This window comes from Salmo salar, chromosome 17 (genome assembly GCF_965601325.2).
Source record: "Salmo salar chromosome 17, fSalSal1, whole genome shotgun sequence".
Classification (NCBI taxonomy): domain Eukaryota; kingdom Metazoa; phylum Chordata; class Actinopteri; order Salmoniformes; family Salmonidae; genus Salmo; species Salmo salar.
Window position 1 is genome coordinate 14,887,501 of NC_138307.1, and position 17,500 is coordinate 14,905,000.

General features: G+C 42.3%; 3 protein-coding genes across 3 annotated transcripts in view; 1 reads left to right on the forward strand and 2 right to left on the reverse strand.

The window, feature by feature from the left end:
- The window catches only part of LOC106575434 (phospholipase D1), a 39,573-nt gene extending 39,277 nt beyond the window's left edge, over positions 1-296 (reverse strand). The window contains exon 1 of the mRNA XM_082963487.1: positions 278-296. The gene's annotated coding sequence lies outside the window, so the exon portion shown is untranslated. The remainder of the gene's footprint in view (positions 1-277) is intronic.
- The window catches only part of LOC106575425 (growth hormone secretagogue receptor type 1), a 4,052-nt gene extending 17 nt beyond the window's left edge, over positions 1-4,035 (forward strand). Inside the window, exons 1-2 of the mRNA XM_014151925.3 lie at positions 1-881; positions 1,402-4,035. The exon at positions 1-881 is cut by the window's left edge and continues 17 nt beyond it. Coding sequence (XP_014007400.1) covers positions 32-881; positions 1,402-1,715 — 1,164 coding nt within the window. The 5' untranslated portion in view covers positions 1-31 and the 3' untranslated portion in view covers positions 1,716-4,035. The remainder of the gene's footprint in view (positions 882-1,401) is intronic.
- Positions 4,036-8,154: 4,119 nt separating this feature from the next.
- LOC106591582 (fibronectin type III domain-containing protein 3B) overlaps positions 8,155-17,500 on the reverse strand; it is a 257,995-nt gene continuing 248,649 nt past the window's right edge. Inside the window, exons 25-27 of the mRNA XM_045698964.2 lie at positions 17,444-17,500; positions 15,066-15,193; positions 8,155-13,603 (exon numbers count right to left, since the gene is read on the reverse strand). The exon at positions 17,444-17,500 is cut by the window's right edge and continues 110 nt beyond it. Coding sequence (XP_045554920.1) covers positions 13,292-13,603; positions 15,066-15,193; positions 17,444-17,500 — 497 coding nt within the window. The 3' untranslated portion in view covers positions 8,155-13,291. The remainder of the gene's footprint in view (positions 13,604-15,065; positions 15,194-17,443) is intronic.

Genomic DNA, 17,500 nt, shown 5'->3' on the forward strand with positions numbered 1-17,500 from the left:
CCTCCAGCAGAGTGAATGACCCGCTGGCAGCATGCGCTCCTGGCCCAACCGAACTGACTGTCTCTCTCCCGTTAACTGCAGCTGGGAGGATAACTACTGGAACTACTACTTTAACGGGAGCTACCGGGGTCCCGTGCCCCCCGAAAACCTCTTCCCCATCCCCGTTCTAATGGGAATCACCATCACCTGTACTCTCCTGTTCCTGGCGGGACTGACCGGGAATGTAATGACTATACTGGTCGTGTCTAAGTACAGAGACATGAGAACAACCACTAACCTCTACTTATGTAGCATGGCTGTCTCAGACTTGTTGATATTCCTCTGTATGCCCCCTGATGTGTACCGGTTATGGAAGTACAGGCCATGGATATTTGGAGATACATTCTGTAAGCTGTTTCAGTTCGTTAGTGAGTGCTGTACTTATTCAACCATTTTGAATATAACCGCTCTGTCCGTGGAGAGGTACCTGGCCATCTGCTTCCCACTTCGCGCCAAACGCCTGGTCACCAAGCGACGCGTCCGTGCGCTCATCCTCTTTCTCTGGCTCGTGTCGCTGTTGAGCGCGGGACCTGTCTTCGTTCTGGTGGGAGTGGAGCACGAGACTCGCCCAGCGGCGGGAAACTCTGTGACTGCTGGTGGGGCGGAAGGACAGACAGAGATAGACACTAGCGAGTGTAAACCCACCCAGTACGCGGTTGAGTCTGGGCTTCTAGCCGCCATGGCGTTGGTTAGCTCTGTGTTTTTCTTCCTGCCGGTGTTTTGTTTGACTGTGGTGTACAGTTTGATTGGACGAAGGTTGTGGAAGAGACGGAGAGAGAACAATATTGGAGCCAACGTAGCACACAGGGACAAGAGCAACAGACAGACCGTCAAGATGTTAGGTAGGGTGCAATACATGTTGCTCATATTCAAAACTATGTTTTAAGCACGGCATAATTGAGATATGGATGTTTCTAATATTTAAAAAAGGCACAGAATTGAGGACATTTAAAAAAGGAAAAATCTTGGTTCTGATACGCATTAAATTAATCAAACATTGTAACAAGACAAGGATTATGCAGAAAATGTAGACATAGGCTGTGTATACGTTTATACAGTCAGCACAGTAACCTAATAACCATGATAACAGCCAGTCGTGTAAAGCTTTACCAAAGTCATTTAATTAGGCATAACTATAGTTTCCCCCTCATACCCCTCTCTCCTATTTCTCTCTCTGAAAAACTGATTACTGATATTTGCATTTAATGTTTTATGGTTGGAATACATTTTATGTGCTTCCCCTCCTCCCTCAATTCCCCCTTCCCACTCCCCCCCCCTCTCTATTATTATTAGCATAAAAGGAGAAATCCAATGTTACAAACATGTATTATCTGTCTCCCCTCTCCCCCTCTCTCTCTCCAGCTGTAGTGGTCTTTGCCTTCGTCCTGTGCTGGCTGCCTTTCCACTTGCATCGTTACCTTATGTCCCATTCCTCCGAGGGCTCCTCTCCTCTCTGGTCTCTCTTCACCCAGTACTGCTCCCTTGTTTCCACTGTCCTCTTCTATCTCTCGGCTGCCATCAACCCTGTCCTCTATAACACCATGTCTAGGAAGTACCGGTCAGCTGCTGCCCAACTGTTTGGTCTACAGGAGACTCAACCACCTAGAGGGAGAACAGCAAGCACTGTCAAAGGAGAGAGTTCACCTGCCTGGACAGAGTCCACTGTTAGCCTGTGACTGTAGCCAGTTTGGAGGGTGAATGGGCGCTAGATATATACTTCTCTGATTTTGATATGTAGTTGTTGTGATCAACCTCTTCTTGTGTGTTTCTCATCAGTGACCACTGCTTTCCCTGGTTGATCAAATTCAAACAGGCACCATTATAGACCATCAAGGATGAATTGGTCCTTATCCAAGTGAGCACCGGCTTACACATAACGTCCATGGACGTTGATTATTGATTGAAATTTGGTCAGTCCGCCCTGGCCTTGCGTTGAACATTTTAATTGAATTTGCCTCAAGGACTCTGATTAAGACTGTTGCTTTGATGTCACAACTCGCCCGGCAAAGACAGACAAAGGCGTTTGACAAGATTTTTTATAAAATATTTATAAAACAAGGCGTTTCTGTCACCCAAAAAGAAGCATACTATTAGCAACAAAAACTATTAAACAGCTCTTGAAACGGACACGTATGCATTTTCTACAAATCACACATGCAACACACGCGCACACAAACCAAAATCTTTATTACGCTTGCCTTAATTGATATGTGAATTGTATTCTGGATGACAAAGAAAAGCACTGTAGACCGTGATGCACTTCTCTGTACCCTGAGAGAGAGAGAGGGACTGAAGTTCTGTGTGTGTGTTTGTTTATGATGAGTGATTGGGTGTGTTGGGGTATGTGTATTTATGGTGAGTGACGTCGTGTGTTGGGGTGTGTGTGTGTGTGTGTGTTTATGGTGGGTGACTGTGTGTGTTGGTGTGTGTGTCTGTGTGTGTAGATATAGGTAACAGTGTTTTGCTATGATAGCATGTACAGTAGGCTAATTATACCGCCAGCCTTACTCTGTAAATACCAGCTTAGTAACGGTTCAAACTGATTGGTTTTAGTCTTGGCTTATCCTATAAGTACTTACAAAGCAGCCACTGCCTTGGACTCCAGCATTCTGATATGGCAACCAGGACTCAGAGCATTGCATATTATTCTGTACATAAATCCGAGACACTCCATTTAGTATAATATGTTACGTTTCATATGGTATGTATTAATTTGTGGATTTCCATCATCCATTTCATATGATATGTTATGAATTAGAATTCGTATTATATGTTACACATTTGCTAAATGTACAATATGTTACGAATCTGCAACACGTACAATATGTTACGAATTTGCAAAACATATGATACGTAACGAATTGTAGCTAGGTGGCTAATGTTAGCTAGGCTAGGGGTTAAGGTTAGGGTTACGTTTAGGAGTTAGGTTAAAAGGTTAAGGTTAGGGGAAGGGTTAGCTAAAAGGGTTAAGGTTAGGCTTAGGAGAAGGGTTGGCTAAAATGCTAAGTAGTTGCATAGTACCTAAAAAGTAGTAGAAAAGTTGCTAATGTGCTAAAGTTGTCCATCATGAGATTTGAACTTGCAACCTTTGGGTTACTAGACATGTGCATTATACAGCTACCCATCATCCTACAGTGTATTTGGAAAGTATTCCGACCTTTTGACTTTTTCCATATTTAGTTACATTACAGCCTTATTCTAAAATAGATTACATTTTTTTTCATTATCAATCTACACACAATACCCCACAATGACAAAGCAAAAGCAGTTTTTTAGAAAGGTTTGTTCATTTATTACAAATAAAAAACGAAATATCACATTTCCATAAGTATTCAGACCCTTTACTCAGTACTCAGTACTCAGTACCATTTGCTCAGTATGTCCTCCAGATGTGATTCTTGGCATTCAGGCCAAATAGTTCAATCTTGGTTTCATCAGACCAGAGAATCTTTTTTCTCATGGTCTGAGAGTCCTTTAGGTGCCTTTTGGCAAACTCCAAGCGGGCTGTCATGTGCCTTTTACTGAGGAGTGACGTTTTTGGGGGAAAAAGTCAAGGGAACTGAATATTTTCTGAATGCACTGTATTTAATTTTTATCTTGAGTAACTATCTGTCTTATGAAACCATACAAAACTTAACATATCATACTAATTTGAGTGTCCCAGATTTTCATTTACAATGTTACGTCTAGCCTATGAGACCAGGCTGAATATGGACATAAAGACTACAAGTAAGGACTGCAGAAACAATCTGCAAATATGAACTACAAACATAGCCTGAAAAAAGACTTAAAACGTGGAATTGTAACTACAGACATGGCACTTAAGCCCAAATTAATGTAACGCTTAACTATGTATCAATGTTTGTACCGCTATAATAATCTGTACTATGCCTGTACAAACTATAATGGAAGAAAACACTGTATGTATTTTAATATTGATCCATATCATCAGGTTGCCAACTTGGTCTCATTCCGGGAGATAAAAATGATTCAACATTGTTCACGTGTCATTTTTTTATTTCAGACATAAGCAGTTTAATTCCGTCATGACTGAGAAGTGCACACACGGGTAGCCTACAAACACACAGATGTCGTCCTCACCTCTCCCCCGTCTTCTCCTCCTCTCTTCTTTCACCTCCTCTGCTTTGCTCTCGTCTCAGTCCCTTTAAGTCAGGCAGCCTCAAAGCCACCCATCCTCAAGGGTCGTCACTAGTTCCCACAGCCACAAAGTCATAATTATGGCTACACCCCGCCTATTTCTACAATTTCTCTTCTTAAAATCGAATTTGAAGCATAACTCTAACCTTTACCACACTGCTAACCTTATGCCTAACCATAACCTTAATTTAAGACTGAAAAGTAAATTTTTGTGTTCATGAATTTTACGACAGACAATTTTGACATTGTGGCTGTGGTAACAAGTGACAACCATCTTCAAGTTATGTTCAAAGGACCCTTCTGTCACATCTGAGGCTTTCTGAGTTGCCTGATCAAAAAGTCCTATAAGTCAGAGTGAGGACAGGAGGAGAGAGGGAAAGAAAGAGGTCTGAGAGAGAAACGAGGGATGGAAAGAGGAAGAAGGAAAGTGAGAAAGACAGTTATGGTGGCACATAGAATATGAGGAGCAGGGAAATGTATGAATGAGGTAAGAATGAGTCAGAGATAGAGGAACTTGGAAGTAAGAGAGCACTTGAGAAAAGATTGATTCAGAAATGATAGATATAGAAAGAGTCAATGAGTTACTCTGCATCACTTGTGAGATGCAGTGTGTGTGTCTCAGAGACAGGAGGGAGATTTTTCTCTGTGATTGAATCCCTCCTGTTATCCAGTGAGATGCTATCGAGGCCGCTGGGGAGTAAATCACAAGCTATTGCTGGACACAGGCACGTGCACACACACTCAAACAAACACACACTGAGACACGGAGGGGAACGAGAGAGGGAGAGACAGAGAGAGACAGAACGTGAGAGGAAGGCTGAGAGAGAAGGGTAAAGAGAGATAGAAAGACAAAGAGAGTGAGAGAGGATCGATGGCAATGTTCCTGCACAAATCAGTGTGTCGAAGAAGAGGCTGCATGTGCTTTTGTGCATCTCTCCTCTCCGCTGGTCTCTTCTCCAGACACACACAGTTCAGTCAGGGTTATAGTGGCCATTAAATAGGAGATTCGCCCTAAAACTGAATGTGATGGTTGCATTTTTTCACAGCGTCGGCTGGATTATAGATGTGATTTATGTCTGGCTGTACCTCAAATGATACTTTATTCCCTAAAGTGCCTTCAGAAAGTATTCAGACCCCTTGACTTTTTCCACATTTTGTTAGGTTACTGCATTATCCTAAAATTGATTTAATTGTTATTTTTTTCCCTCTTCAATCTACACACAATACCCCATAATGACAAAGCAAAAAATGTTTTTAAGAAATGTTAGCTAATTTATTATATAAATAACTGAATTATCACATTTACATAACTATTCAGACCCTTTACTCAGTACTTTGTTTAAGCATCTTTGGCAGTGATTACAACCTCGAGTCTTCTTGGGTATGACGCTACAAGCTTGGCACACCTGTATTTGGGGAGTTTCTCCCATTCTTCTCTGCAGATCCTCTCAAGCTCTGTCAGGTTGGATGGGGAACGTTGCTGCACAGCTATTTTCAGGTCTCCAGAGATGTTCGATCAGGTTCAAGTCCAGGCTCTGGCTGGGCCACTCAAGGACATTCAGAGACTTGTCCCGAAACCACTTCTGTGTTGTCTTCAAATCAAATCAAAGTTTATTTGTCACGTGCGCCGGATACAACAGGTGTAGACCTTACAGTGAAATGCTTACTTACAGGCTCTAACCAATAGTGCGAAACAAAAGGTGTGTGTGTGTGTGTGTGTGTAAGTAAAGAAATAAAACAGTAAAAATACGTTTGAAAATAAGAGTAGCAAGGCTATATACAGACACCAGTTAGTCAGGCTGATTGAGGTAGTGTACATGTAGGTATGGTTAAAGTAACTATGCATATATGATAAACAGAGAGTAGCAGTAGCGTAAAAGAGGGGTTGGCGGGAGCTGGTACACAATGCAGATAGCCCAGTTGGCCAATGTGCAGGAGCACTGGTTGGTCGGGCCAATTGAGGTAGTATGTACATGGATGTATGGTTAAGTGACTATGCATATAAGATAAACAGAGAGCAGCAGCAGCATAAAAGAGGGGTTGGGGGGGCACACAATGCAAATAGTCTGGGTAACCATTGGTTACCAGTTCAGAAGTCTTATGGCTTGGGGGCTGTCTTGGCATTGTACTTAGGGTCGTTGTCCTGTTGGAAGGTGAACCTTCTCCCCAGTCTGAGCTCCTGAGCATTCTGGAGCAGGTTTTCATCAAGGATCTCTCTGTGCTTTGCTCTGTTCATCTTTGCCTCTATCCTGACTAGTCTCCCAGTCTCTGCTGCTGAAAAACATCCCCACAGCATGATGCTGCAACCACCATGCTTCACCTTAGGGACAGTGCCAGGTTTTCTCCAGACGTGACACTTGGCATTCAGGCCAAATAGTTCAATATTGGTTTCATTAGACAGAAAATCTTGTTTCTCATGGTCTGAGAGTCTTTAGGTGACTTTTGGCAATCTCCAAGAGGGCTGTCATGTGCCTTTTACTAAGGAGTGGCTTCCGCCGGGCGGCCAGCTCTAGGAAGAGTCTTGGTGGTTCCAAACTTCTTCCATTTAAGAATGATGGAGGCCACTGTGTTGTTGGCGACCTTTAATGTTGTAGAGAGTTTTTGGTACCCTTCCCCAGATCTGTGCCTCGACACAATCCTGTCTCAGAGCTCTACGGACAATTCCTTCGACCTCATGGCTTGGTTTTTGCTCTGACATGCACTGTCTGCTGTGGGACCTTATATAGACAGGTGTGTGCCTTTCCAAATCATGTCCAATCAATTGAATTTAACACAATTTGTAGAAACATCTCAATGATGATCAATGGAAACAGGATGCACCTGAGCTCAATTTTGAGTCTCATAGCAAAGGGTATTAATACATATATAAATAAGATATTTCAGTTTTTTATATTTAATAAATTAGCAAACATTTCTAAAAACCTGTTTTCGCTTTGTCATTATGGGGTGTTGTGCGTAGATGGCTAAGGATTTTCTATTTATTTAATCCATTTTAGAATAAGGCTGTAACGTAACAAAATGTGGAAAAAGTCAAGCGGTCTGAATACTTTCTGAAGGCACTGTATATTGTGCACTACAGTGACCAGAGCCAAATGACAAATCCATATGGATTCCTGTCTAGTTAACTCTTTATTGGTTACATTTATCATGATACAGCATCCAACCTTTTTTATTGGGAGAAAAATGGTGTTGGAGTGAGTCCATTGTTTATTGTTTCCTATAAAGAGTGTATATCTGGTACATCTCTCTACAGATACATCTCCTCTAGCTCTCAGTCAGGTATGAACTCACATCGACGTTACATGGGACATGAATTCAAACAAATATTGAAGACATCAGTGTGCCTTTGAGCTAAACTGCTCCAGGGGTGCCGTACTGTGGCTGACTCGGTGCTCCAACCTCTCAGTGTATGTCCCTGATGGGAAATGGACACATTTGTGGTTTCCTGTGGACAATGGACACTAAAATGATCTATAATGTTCTTCACTTATTTCTTATTCAGAGAGTGTTGTGACGATAGTGACAAATACCAGTCCCCTGTTGAGTCTGACTGCCTGACTATCTCATCATCACAAACACTCCTCCATGCACACACAGCACACAAGCAAGCACATTGAGAGCCACCAGGTCAGTCCCAGTGCTGGGCCCCTAGAGCAGTTCTACTGCCTTGCAGCGGTCTAAGGCGCTGCTACTCAGTGCAAGAGGTGTCACTGCAGTCCCTGGTTCAAATCCAGGCTGCATCACATCTGGCTGTGACTGTCCCATAGGGCAGTGAACAATTGGCCCAGCGTCATCTGGGGTAGTCTGTCATCGTAAATAAGAATTTGTTCTTGACTGACTTGCCTAGTTATATGTATTTTTATTTTTACCTACCACCACAAAGCATATCATATAACCACTGAATGAACAGGAAATCAAACAAACTATGACACACAAAACGAGAGATTTCAGTCAAGGTCAGAAAAAATTAAACATTTATTGGGCATAAATATATTATATAACACAGGCTACCGATACAGTTAGGTCTTACATACAGAGGGTAGTATTTGCAAAATCTATACATTAAAATTGATATGGCGGTTTATTTTATATAATGCATATGAAATAGTCTAACATTTACAATACAAAGTAGTAGAAATGTATGATTTTCTTTTTTTCTTTCAAATCGTAGCCCATGACAACATTGGAATGTTTGTTTTGATAAGTGTGAGGTACAAATATGTTGTTTTGTTTTTGTTTCAGACTAATAAAAAATGTTTAATACATACAAGTCTTCATACATTAATCTGGGACTGTTACCCATTCAATCTCTAATCTCTCATATTCAAATTCCGTATTTTCGGTTTCAATTTGTTTTATTATTAATCAGACTAAAAAAAGGAACCAATCAGAAGGCACAGTTGCTGGATTGCTGGGCAGAAGTATCTGTTTTGTTCAGGACCCACTAGATGAGCAGGACCAGAAGGGTCTAAAGATTTGCCTAAATACAAATCTTACAGGGTGTACCCTGCTCACACAGACAAGTAGCCACTGGGCCAAGCCCTGGAAAAACACTAGCCAAAAGCTTGAGAGAATATTAGCCAAAAACCTTTAGGGAACATTGGGTCAACATATTATTGGTGATATCACAGGCCTAACATTGGCCTACCATTATCCTAACCTTAGCCTATAACATTAGGCATTACTAGGGAGTTGGGACATGAGTATTTCGTGACCATGTGTCCTAACCATCCTGGTCAATTCACACGGTCAGGGAAAACTCCTGTCCCTAGACATGAGGAATTACTTGGCTGTAAAAGGCTTGGGGGAGATTTAACACAACATTAGGAATCATTTGGCTGTAAAAGCCTTGGGGGAGATTTAACACAACATTAGGAATGATTTGGCTGTAAAAGGCTTGGGGGAGATTTAACACAACATTAGGAATGATTTGGCTGTAAAAGGCTTGGGGGAGATTTAACACAACATTAGGAATGATTTGGCTGTAAAAGGCTTGGGGGAGACTTAACACAACATTAGGAATGATTTGGCTGTAAAAGGCTTGGGGGAGATTTAACACAATATTAGGAATGATTTGGCTGTATAAGGCTTGGGGGAGATTTAACCCAACATTAGGAATGATTTGGCTGTAAAAGGCTTGGGGGAGATTTAACACAACATTAGGAATGATTTGGCTGTAAAAGGCTTGGGGGAGATTTAACACAACATTAGGAATGATTTGGCTGTAAAAGGCTTGGGGGAGATTTAACACAACATTAGGAATGATTTGGCTGTATAAGGCTTGGGGGAGATTTAACACAACATTAGGAATGATTTGGCTGTAAAAGGCTTGGGGGAGATTTAACACAACAGGACATATCAACAGTCTTCTTTCTAACTGAGACAGGTGAACAGGTCAGACGGACACAACATGACAAAGTCACGTCAGATGACATAGTAACGCTGTACGACACAGCAACACCAAATGACCCAACAATACCAGACGACTCAGTCACAACAATGACGTAGTCAAAATGTCAGACGACATAGTAATGCCAATGTAACAGAGTGGCCGGCGGGCAGCTGTCTGTCCGGTATCAAAACAACAAGCTGTCTGATGAAAAGCATCATGGTTCTCACAGGATAGATAGTTATCCTGTGGGCTAAGGGTCTACCGCTTTAAAAGTGCTTCATATAATCTCAGTTAGTTGTACTTAACTAATTTTAGCGTCAATACTACATCTCTATACGTATAATAACTCTGCACTGACTATCAATTCTAAGCAAAAACACTGGACACAAAATCACCACTAAGGCCCTTTATACGACGACAAGCTTGGAAAAGTATTCCTCATCATAATCATCCTCATCGGTCTGACTGAAATCCTGATTTGATTGTTGTAGTCTTTTGACCTTTTTCAGTGTGAAATCAGCGAGTTAAAACGTAATAAAGGGGTAGTATATTTAACAATGGAACATTTAATACAGTTAGCTTCACCAAAAAAATAAACATAAAAATAAAAATATGAAAGAAGCGTAAATCACAGATCAAGTCTTTCCTTTTTGAGAGGATAATCATGTGACAGTAATAATAATGCTGTGTGGTCACAGAGGGAACATCAAGGAACCCTTTAGAACGTAGATAACGTTGAAAAGAACGTGTGTGTCACACACACACACACACACACACGCAAAGTAAAATGGCATGACAACAAGCCTCGACTTTGGCAGAAAGAATCCAAAACAGATATGATATCAAACACGTCTTAATCTATAACATTAGGCAGTATAAACGACAAATTAAGGCAACTATTGTTCTGACTCCCCGAGACACCGCGCACCTTCCCACTGAGGGGGCACTGTACGGCGTCCCAAGACTGTGTTAGCCCCTGGAACTAAAGCCTAGGGCATTAGCCATGCGGAGCTAACCTGAGTCTTCAAGTCTCGTCATACTGTCTGAATAATGGCAACTCTTATAGAATACCTCCTCAAACGGTAGAATTAAGGTCAGTACCACCACATTCTGCCGTCCTCTTCAAGCACCGGTTACAGTAACTTAAAGAGTACCTTCATACCTTATTTAACCTTCAGTGTACCTTCATAAACTCTCCGGACAAAAAGCTGCTACCTACAGCATATAAGGGTTCTTCGACTGTCCCCATTGGAGGGTTCTACGTGGAACCCAAAAGGGTTCTCCTATGGGGACAGCCGAAGAACCCTTTTGGAACCCTTTTTTTCTAAGAGTGTACATTATTTAACCACCAGTGCCCCCTCGGAGTTGTACGTTACGTCACGCCTGTGCTTAAATCCTAATACAGATGCCAGCATAACCTTGGTATCAGAAAAGGTAACGTTTCTGAAGAAACTTTGTGTGTTCGCTCCAGCTTTCGAAAACCTTTAGCAATACAACCTGGCTAACGGTCTGCTACATCTCTTAATGCGTACAGAAAACCACACGGGCTGGTCATAACCGTGACATCCATAACAATTCTAAAGCTATTATTATTGGTGTTATGACGTGATGGTCACGTGGTTATGGATAAGAGCCAGTTCTGTGTGTCAGAGAGGACAGGACAAGGGCAGACATTTGGTTAACATGTTAAAACGGCACTGAATAATGAAACAACTACAGGTTTTCCCAACAACTGTAAGAGAATAAAAGAGATATGCAATTGGCTACTGAGAGTACGAAATGCTGGCCTTAAATCAAACATCTAAAATAATCCATCCAATAAAAACAAAAAAACAGAAAAATGATCATAATAACAATATAACATGCTACGAGAGAAAAAACTAATTAGTGCATTTATAACTACACTTACATTTGTCTCTTAATTTGAATTTTTTAAACAATAAATAACTGAAAAGATTGCACTGTAATTGGCTTGTAAAGTACTGTATGCAAATATTCTATTGTATATAAATAAAGGTATAGAAACCAATAGAGAAATTGTAGCGTAACTTTCCCGTCGACTTTGGCAAAGGTGTTGGAGCAGGCTCTGCTAACTGACGAGCAGGAGCGACGCACAGCTTAGAGAGAGAGAGAGAGAGTGGGATGATTACAGCATTAACTACAGAGATGGAGAGAGGGAGGTTAGGAATGTGGGAGGGAAGGGAGACGTACTGAGAATGGCGGAGGGATAGAAAAAGAGAGAGGGGCAGAGAAAAAAGAAGGGTATGAATAGGTATGAGGGTTGAGTGGGGGTGGGGGGTTGGATAAAAGGTTACTTCAGTAACCTCTACATTCGACAACGGGGACTGGCTACTGAACTGACCTCAGATCTGCAGATGAGCACCTAGAATACATATTATAATTCACTAAACCACTCCCAGTGGAATATACCAGGTTAGCCCTAGACCAGAGGTGTCAGGACCAGTTCTCACAGGTCAAAGTGTCATCATGTTATTATCAACCTCAAACTAAATTGATCAACTGGTGTTGCTGATTGGCTAGATATGGCCAGGTGTGTGGCCCTCCAGGAGCCTGGTTTTACACCCTTGCTCCTAAACTGATCTAAAGTCAGCTTTGCATTTCCCACTCCTAATGGTTTAGGTTAGCTTCAGGGGAGAGAAAGCTGGTCCTAGATCTGTGGTTAAAAGGCAACATCTACCTGGATCCGTCCTTCTCTTTCTCTCTGTCATCCAGACCTCTACACTTCTTATATTACATCATAGCATCACCCCTACAGATATAGATAGGTAGATCTATCATAGATATATTTGATATAGATTGTATATATTAGGTAACTAAATCCATTCTTTCTTAGATATAACGAAACAGGATAGCAGCATTTTTTAACAATGGCATCGCTTTGGTAGCTGAATAAAGAAGACAGAAGAGAAGGCATCTGAGTGTGTGTGTTTCTGTCTCTCTGTGCATGTGTGTGTGTGTGTGTGTGTGTGTGTGTTTGTCTCGCTGTGCATCTGCATGTGTGCCTGTGTGTGTATGTTTCTGTGTGTCTGTGTCTATGTGTGCATCTGTGCGTAAAGATTGCATGATTTGGCCTATAATAGACAAGGTAACAGATATTGATGGATACATGGCTAAAGCTTTAGAACTACATTTCAAAATGGCGTAACCGAAAAAACTACGAAAGACTGCAGCGAACAGCGCAAATAGGACACAGACACAGTAAAGTAAGGAATTGACCGTAAAGAAATATAAAGAAAAATACACTTTGTCTATTAGTTTTAAAAAGATACAAAATAATGTCATGCAGGTCATTGAGGAGCTTTGCTGGGCTCCTGGCTGGCTAATGCTTGCTTATCAGTTTGTTTGTTTATGTCACGAACAGCTTCCCTCCAAATACATCCATTACATAAGATAGAGAGACCAAACTAACAATGACAAGAGAAACAGAGAGAGCGAGCGAGAGAGGGAAAGAGAAGAAAGAGAAGAGGAAAGAGATATGTGGACTACAACGTCGCGGTAGAATAACTGAAGTAAAGCTCAGGTCTGTTTCGTTTGAAGTCTGTTTCCTCTCTCGTTTTATTTCTCTTTCTATCCTGCACCTGATTCTCAAGTGTTTGTTTTCTTTCCATTCTTTCGTAGATGCTCGTTTTCTTTTGCTATCGCTTTGTTTTCTCTTTTCTATCCTGTTGCGGATTCATTCCCTCACTTCATGAAGAAGTATTGTAGCAGACAGGCCATGAGGATGGAGACACCGGCAAACACACACACCACAACCGCCGCAAAGCGCTCATCGCTGGATATTATCCCCGCCCCTTTCACAGTCTCCACGGCGCTTGTCTCCCCCAGGCACTGTTGCTCCTGGCGACGCAGGGTGAACAGGGAGGAGGGGCTTAGAGGGCCACAGAGTTCCTGGTTGGTATCCTGGCAACGGCGGCAGGCGCACACACGGAAACGGTAGTCGGTGTTGCCTTGGAGTCCGGTGATTTGGAAGGCACTCTCTTCTCCCTTAAACACCTGGAGAGAGAGCAAGAGAGAGAAAAAGAGAGAGAAAAAGAGAGAGAGTGAGAGAGAGAAAGAGAGAGAGCGAGAGCGAAAGAGAGAGAGAGCGAAAGAGAGAGAGATTGAGAGCGAGAGAGCGAAAGAGAGAGAGATAGAGAGAAAGAGAGAGAGAAGAGAGAGAGAGAGAAAGAGAGAGAGAAAGAGAGAGAGAAAGAGAGAAGAGAGAGAGAGAGAGAGAGAGAGAGAGAGAGAGAGAGAGAGAGAGAGAGAGAGAGAGAGAGAGAGAGAGAAGAGAGAGAGCGAAAGGGAGAACATTGATTTAGAAACTACTTTGTGACCTCATCAACAACAACAAATTGATTCATGATTAATGCTCAGAGTGTGTGTGTGTGTGTGTGTGTGTGTGTGTGTGTGTGTGTTAGTATTGGCTCTTAACAGTCCCCCTGTTGCTATTCTACATTAGTGAAATCCAATCAGTGCATGAAAGAGGCTACAGAGGCTGTTTTCTGGTTAACATTATTAACACTGCCTCTGTACAGAAGGGATTTAACTACCTCAAGAACCACTTAGGACACACTCACACACACACACACACACACACACACACACACCTCACACTCACACACACTCACCACACACACTCCCACACACACACACACACACACACACACACACACACGTCTCCTGCCTCCAACTGCTCGCTTAATTAATGAACAAAACCTCACTGGAGATAAGGACCACAAAACTCTTCACTAACACATCAGATATGTGTGTGTCTGCGTGTGTTTTCTTGAATGTGCATTTCAATACTCATTCACCTGAAGAGCTGTTCGACTGCCCAAAGGGCAAGTGTGATTGTGTGTGTATATTGACAACCATATTGAGTTTCCATAAAGGTCCATTGGCAGCAGACTGTTAAATGTCAGTGGTCTCGGAGCTGTAATAGTCATTACCACAGCCTTCACCTACCTCTGCTGTCACCACAGTACATGAAAGGGAACATGGAAGACAAGGGAAACGGGATAGCTAGTCAGTTGTACAACTGAATGTATTCAACTGAAATGTGAGAGGTGAATCAGAGAGGTGCATCAGAGAGGTGCAGGGGGCTTAATCGACACGTCATCGGCGCCCGGGGAGCACTTGTTGTTGGGGGTTAACTGCCTTGCTCAAGGCTAGAACGGCAGATTTTTCCACCTTGCTGGCTCGGGGATTCGAACCAGCTAGGCTACCTGCGACCCTGATGAATCAGCTGTGTCTGTGTGTGTGTGTGGGTGTGCGTGCGTGTGAGAGAGAGAGTACAGGCTGTGTACAGGCTGTACTAAATACATTTTAACGGCAGTCAAAATCTATTTCTCCTCCCCTTACAGACAGATTCAATTAAAAGTCCAAACATCCTTCATAAGGAGAGCTGGGAGATGAGATCATAGTAAAATATACATCTATCCTCACATGAACTGAGTGTGTGTGTGTGTGTTACCTGTTTGTACTCTGACTCTCGTCCAACCAGCACCTGCAGGACGTAGTTGACACGGTCGCCTCTCATTGGTGGAATGGCCTCCCAGGTGACCTCACACACATTCCCTTCCAGCTGGTGCACTCTGGGAGCTGTAGGCAGACAGGACACATTGTCACAAACAATGTCATAAACACATGGAAACCACAGGCGGCTGATGGCACCTTGATTTGGGAGGATGACTCATGGTAGTGGTTGCAATGGAATAAATGGAATGGTATCAAACACGTCCAACACATGGTTTCCATGTGGTTGATATACAGTTGAAGTCGGAAGTTTAAATACACCTTAGCCAAATATATTTAAACTCCGTTTTTCACAATTCCTGACATTTAATCCTAGTAAAAATTCCTTGTCTTAGGTCAGTTAGGATCTCCACTTTATTTTAAGAATGTGAAATGTCAGAATAATAGTGGAGAGAATTATTTATTTCGGCTTTTATTTATTTAATCACATTCCCAGTGGGTCTGTCACGCCCTGACCATAGACATCCTTATTATTCTCTATGTTTGGTTAGGTCAGGGTGTGACTCGGGTGGGAAAATCTATGTTTTCTGTTTCTTTGTTTCTGGGCGAGTGTGGTTCCCAATCAGAGGCAGCTGTCTATCGTTGTCTCTGATTGGGAATCATACTTAGGCAGCCTGTTTTCTTCCTGTGTTTGTGGGAGGTTGTTTTCTGTTTAGTGTCTGTACCTGACGGAACTGTGTGTTTTTGCTTTTGTTATTTTGTTTGAGTGTGTTCATGAATAAAGTAATCATGGACACTTACCACGCTGCGCCTTGGTCCACTTCAACTACCACTTACGACGAGTGTTACAGGGTCAGAAGTTTACAAACACTCAATTAGTATTTGATACCATTGCCTTTAAATTGTTGAACTTGGGTCAAACGTTTTGGGCAGCCTTCCACAAGCTTCCCACAATAAGTTGGGTAAATTTTGGCCCATTCCTCCTGACAGAGCTGGTGTAACTGAGTCAGGTTTGTAGGCCTCCTTGCTCGCACACGCTTTTTCAGTTCTGCCCACAATCTTTCTATGGGATTGAGGTCAGGGCTTTGTGATGGCCACTCCAATACCTTGACTTTGTTGTCCTTAAGCCAATTTGCCACAACTTTGGAAGTATGCTTGGGGTCATTGTCCATTTGGAAGACCCATTTACGACCAAGCTTTAACTTCCTGACTGATGTCTTGAGATGTTGATTCAATATATCCACATAATTTGCCATCTATTTTGTGAAGTGCACCAGTCCCTCCTGCAGCAAAGCACCTACACAACATGATGCTGTCACCCCCGTGCTTCACGGTTGGGATGGTGTTCTTCGGCTTGCAAGCATCCCCCTGTTTCCTCCAAACATAACGATGGTCATTATAGCCGAACAGTTTTATTTTTATTTCATCAGACCAGAGGACATTTCTCCAAAAAGTAGAATCATTGTTCCCATGTGCAGTTGCAAACCGTAGTCTGGCTTTTTTATAGCGGTTTAGGAGCAGTGGCTTCTTCCTTGCTGAGCGGCCTTTCAGGTTATGTCGATATAGGACTCGTTTTACTGTGGATATAGATACTTTTGTACCTGTTTCCTCCAGCATCTTCACAAGGTCCTTTGCTGTTGTTCTGGGATTGATTTGCACTTTTCGCACCAAAGTACGTTCATCTCTAGGAGACAGAACGTGTCTCCTTCCTGAGCGGTATGACAGCTGCGTGGTCCCATGGTGTTTATACTTGCATACTATTGATTGCTCCCAAGGATGAACCAGACTTGTGGAGGTCTACAATTTTTTTTACGGAGGTCTTGGCGGATTTCTTTTGATTTTCCCATGATGTCAAGCAAAGAGGCACTGAGTTTGAAGGTAGGCCTTGAAATACATCCACAGGTACACCTCCAATTGACTCAAATGATGTCAATTAGCCTATCAGAAGCGTCTAAAGCCATGCCATCATTTTATGGAATTTTCCAAGCTGTTTAAAGGCACAGTCAACTTAGTGTATGTAAACTTCTGACCCACTGGAATTATGATACAGTGAATTATATGTGAAATAATCTGTCTGTAAACAATTTTTGGAAAAATTACTTGTGTCATGCACAAAGTAGATGTCCTAACCGACTTGCCAAAACCATAGTTTGTTAACAAGAAATTTGTGGAGTTGTTGAAAAACTAGTTTTAATGACTCCAACCTAAGTGTATGTAAACTTCCTACTTCAAATGTATCATTCCACTCACTCCATTCCAGACATTATTATGAGCCGTCCTCCCATCAGCAGCCTCCTGTGACTGAAACCCACACACCGTCAGACAGACACGCACCGTCAGACAGACACACACCGTCAGACAGACACACAGCCTTACCTTTGAGTGCGGAGGGTACAGTCTTGGTGGTAGAGAAGGTATGCGTGTCTGAGAAGG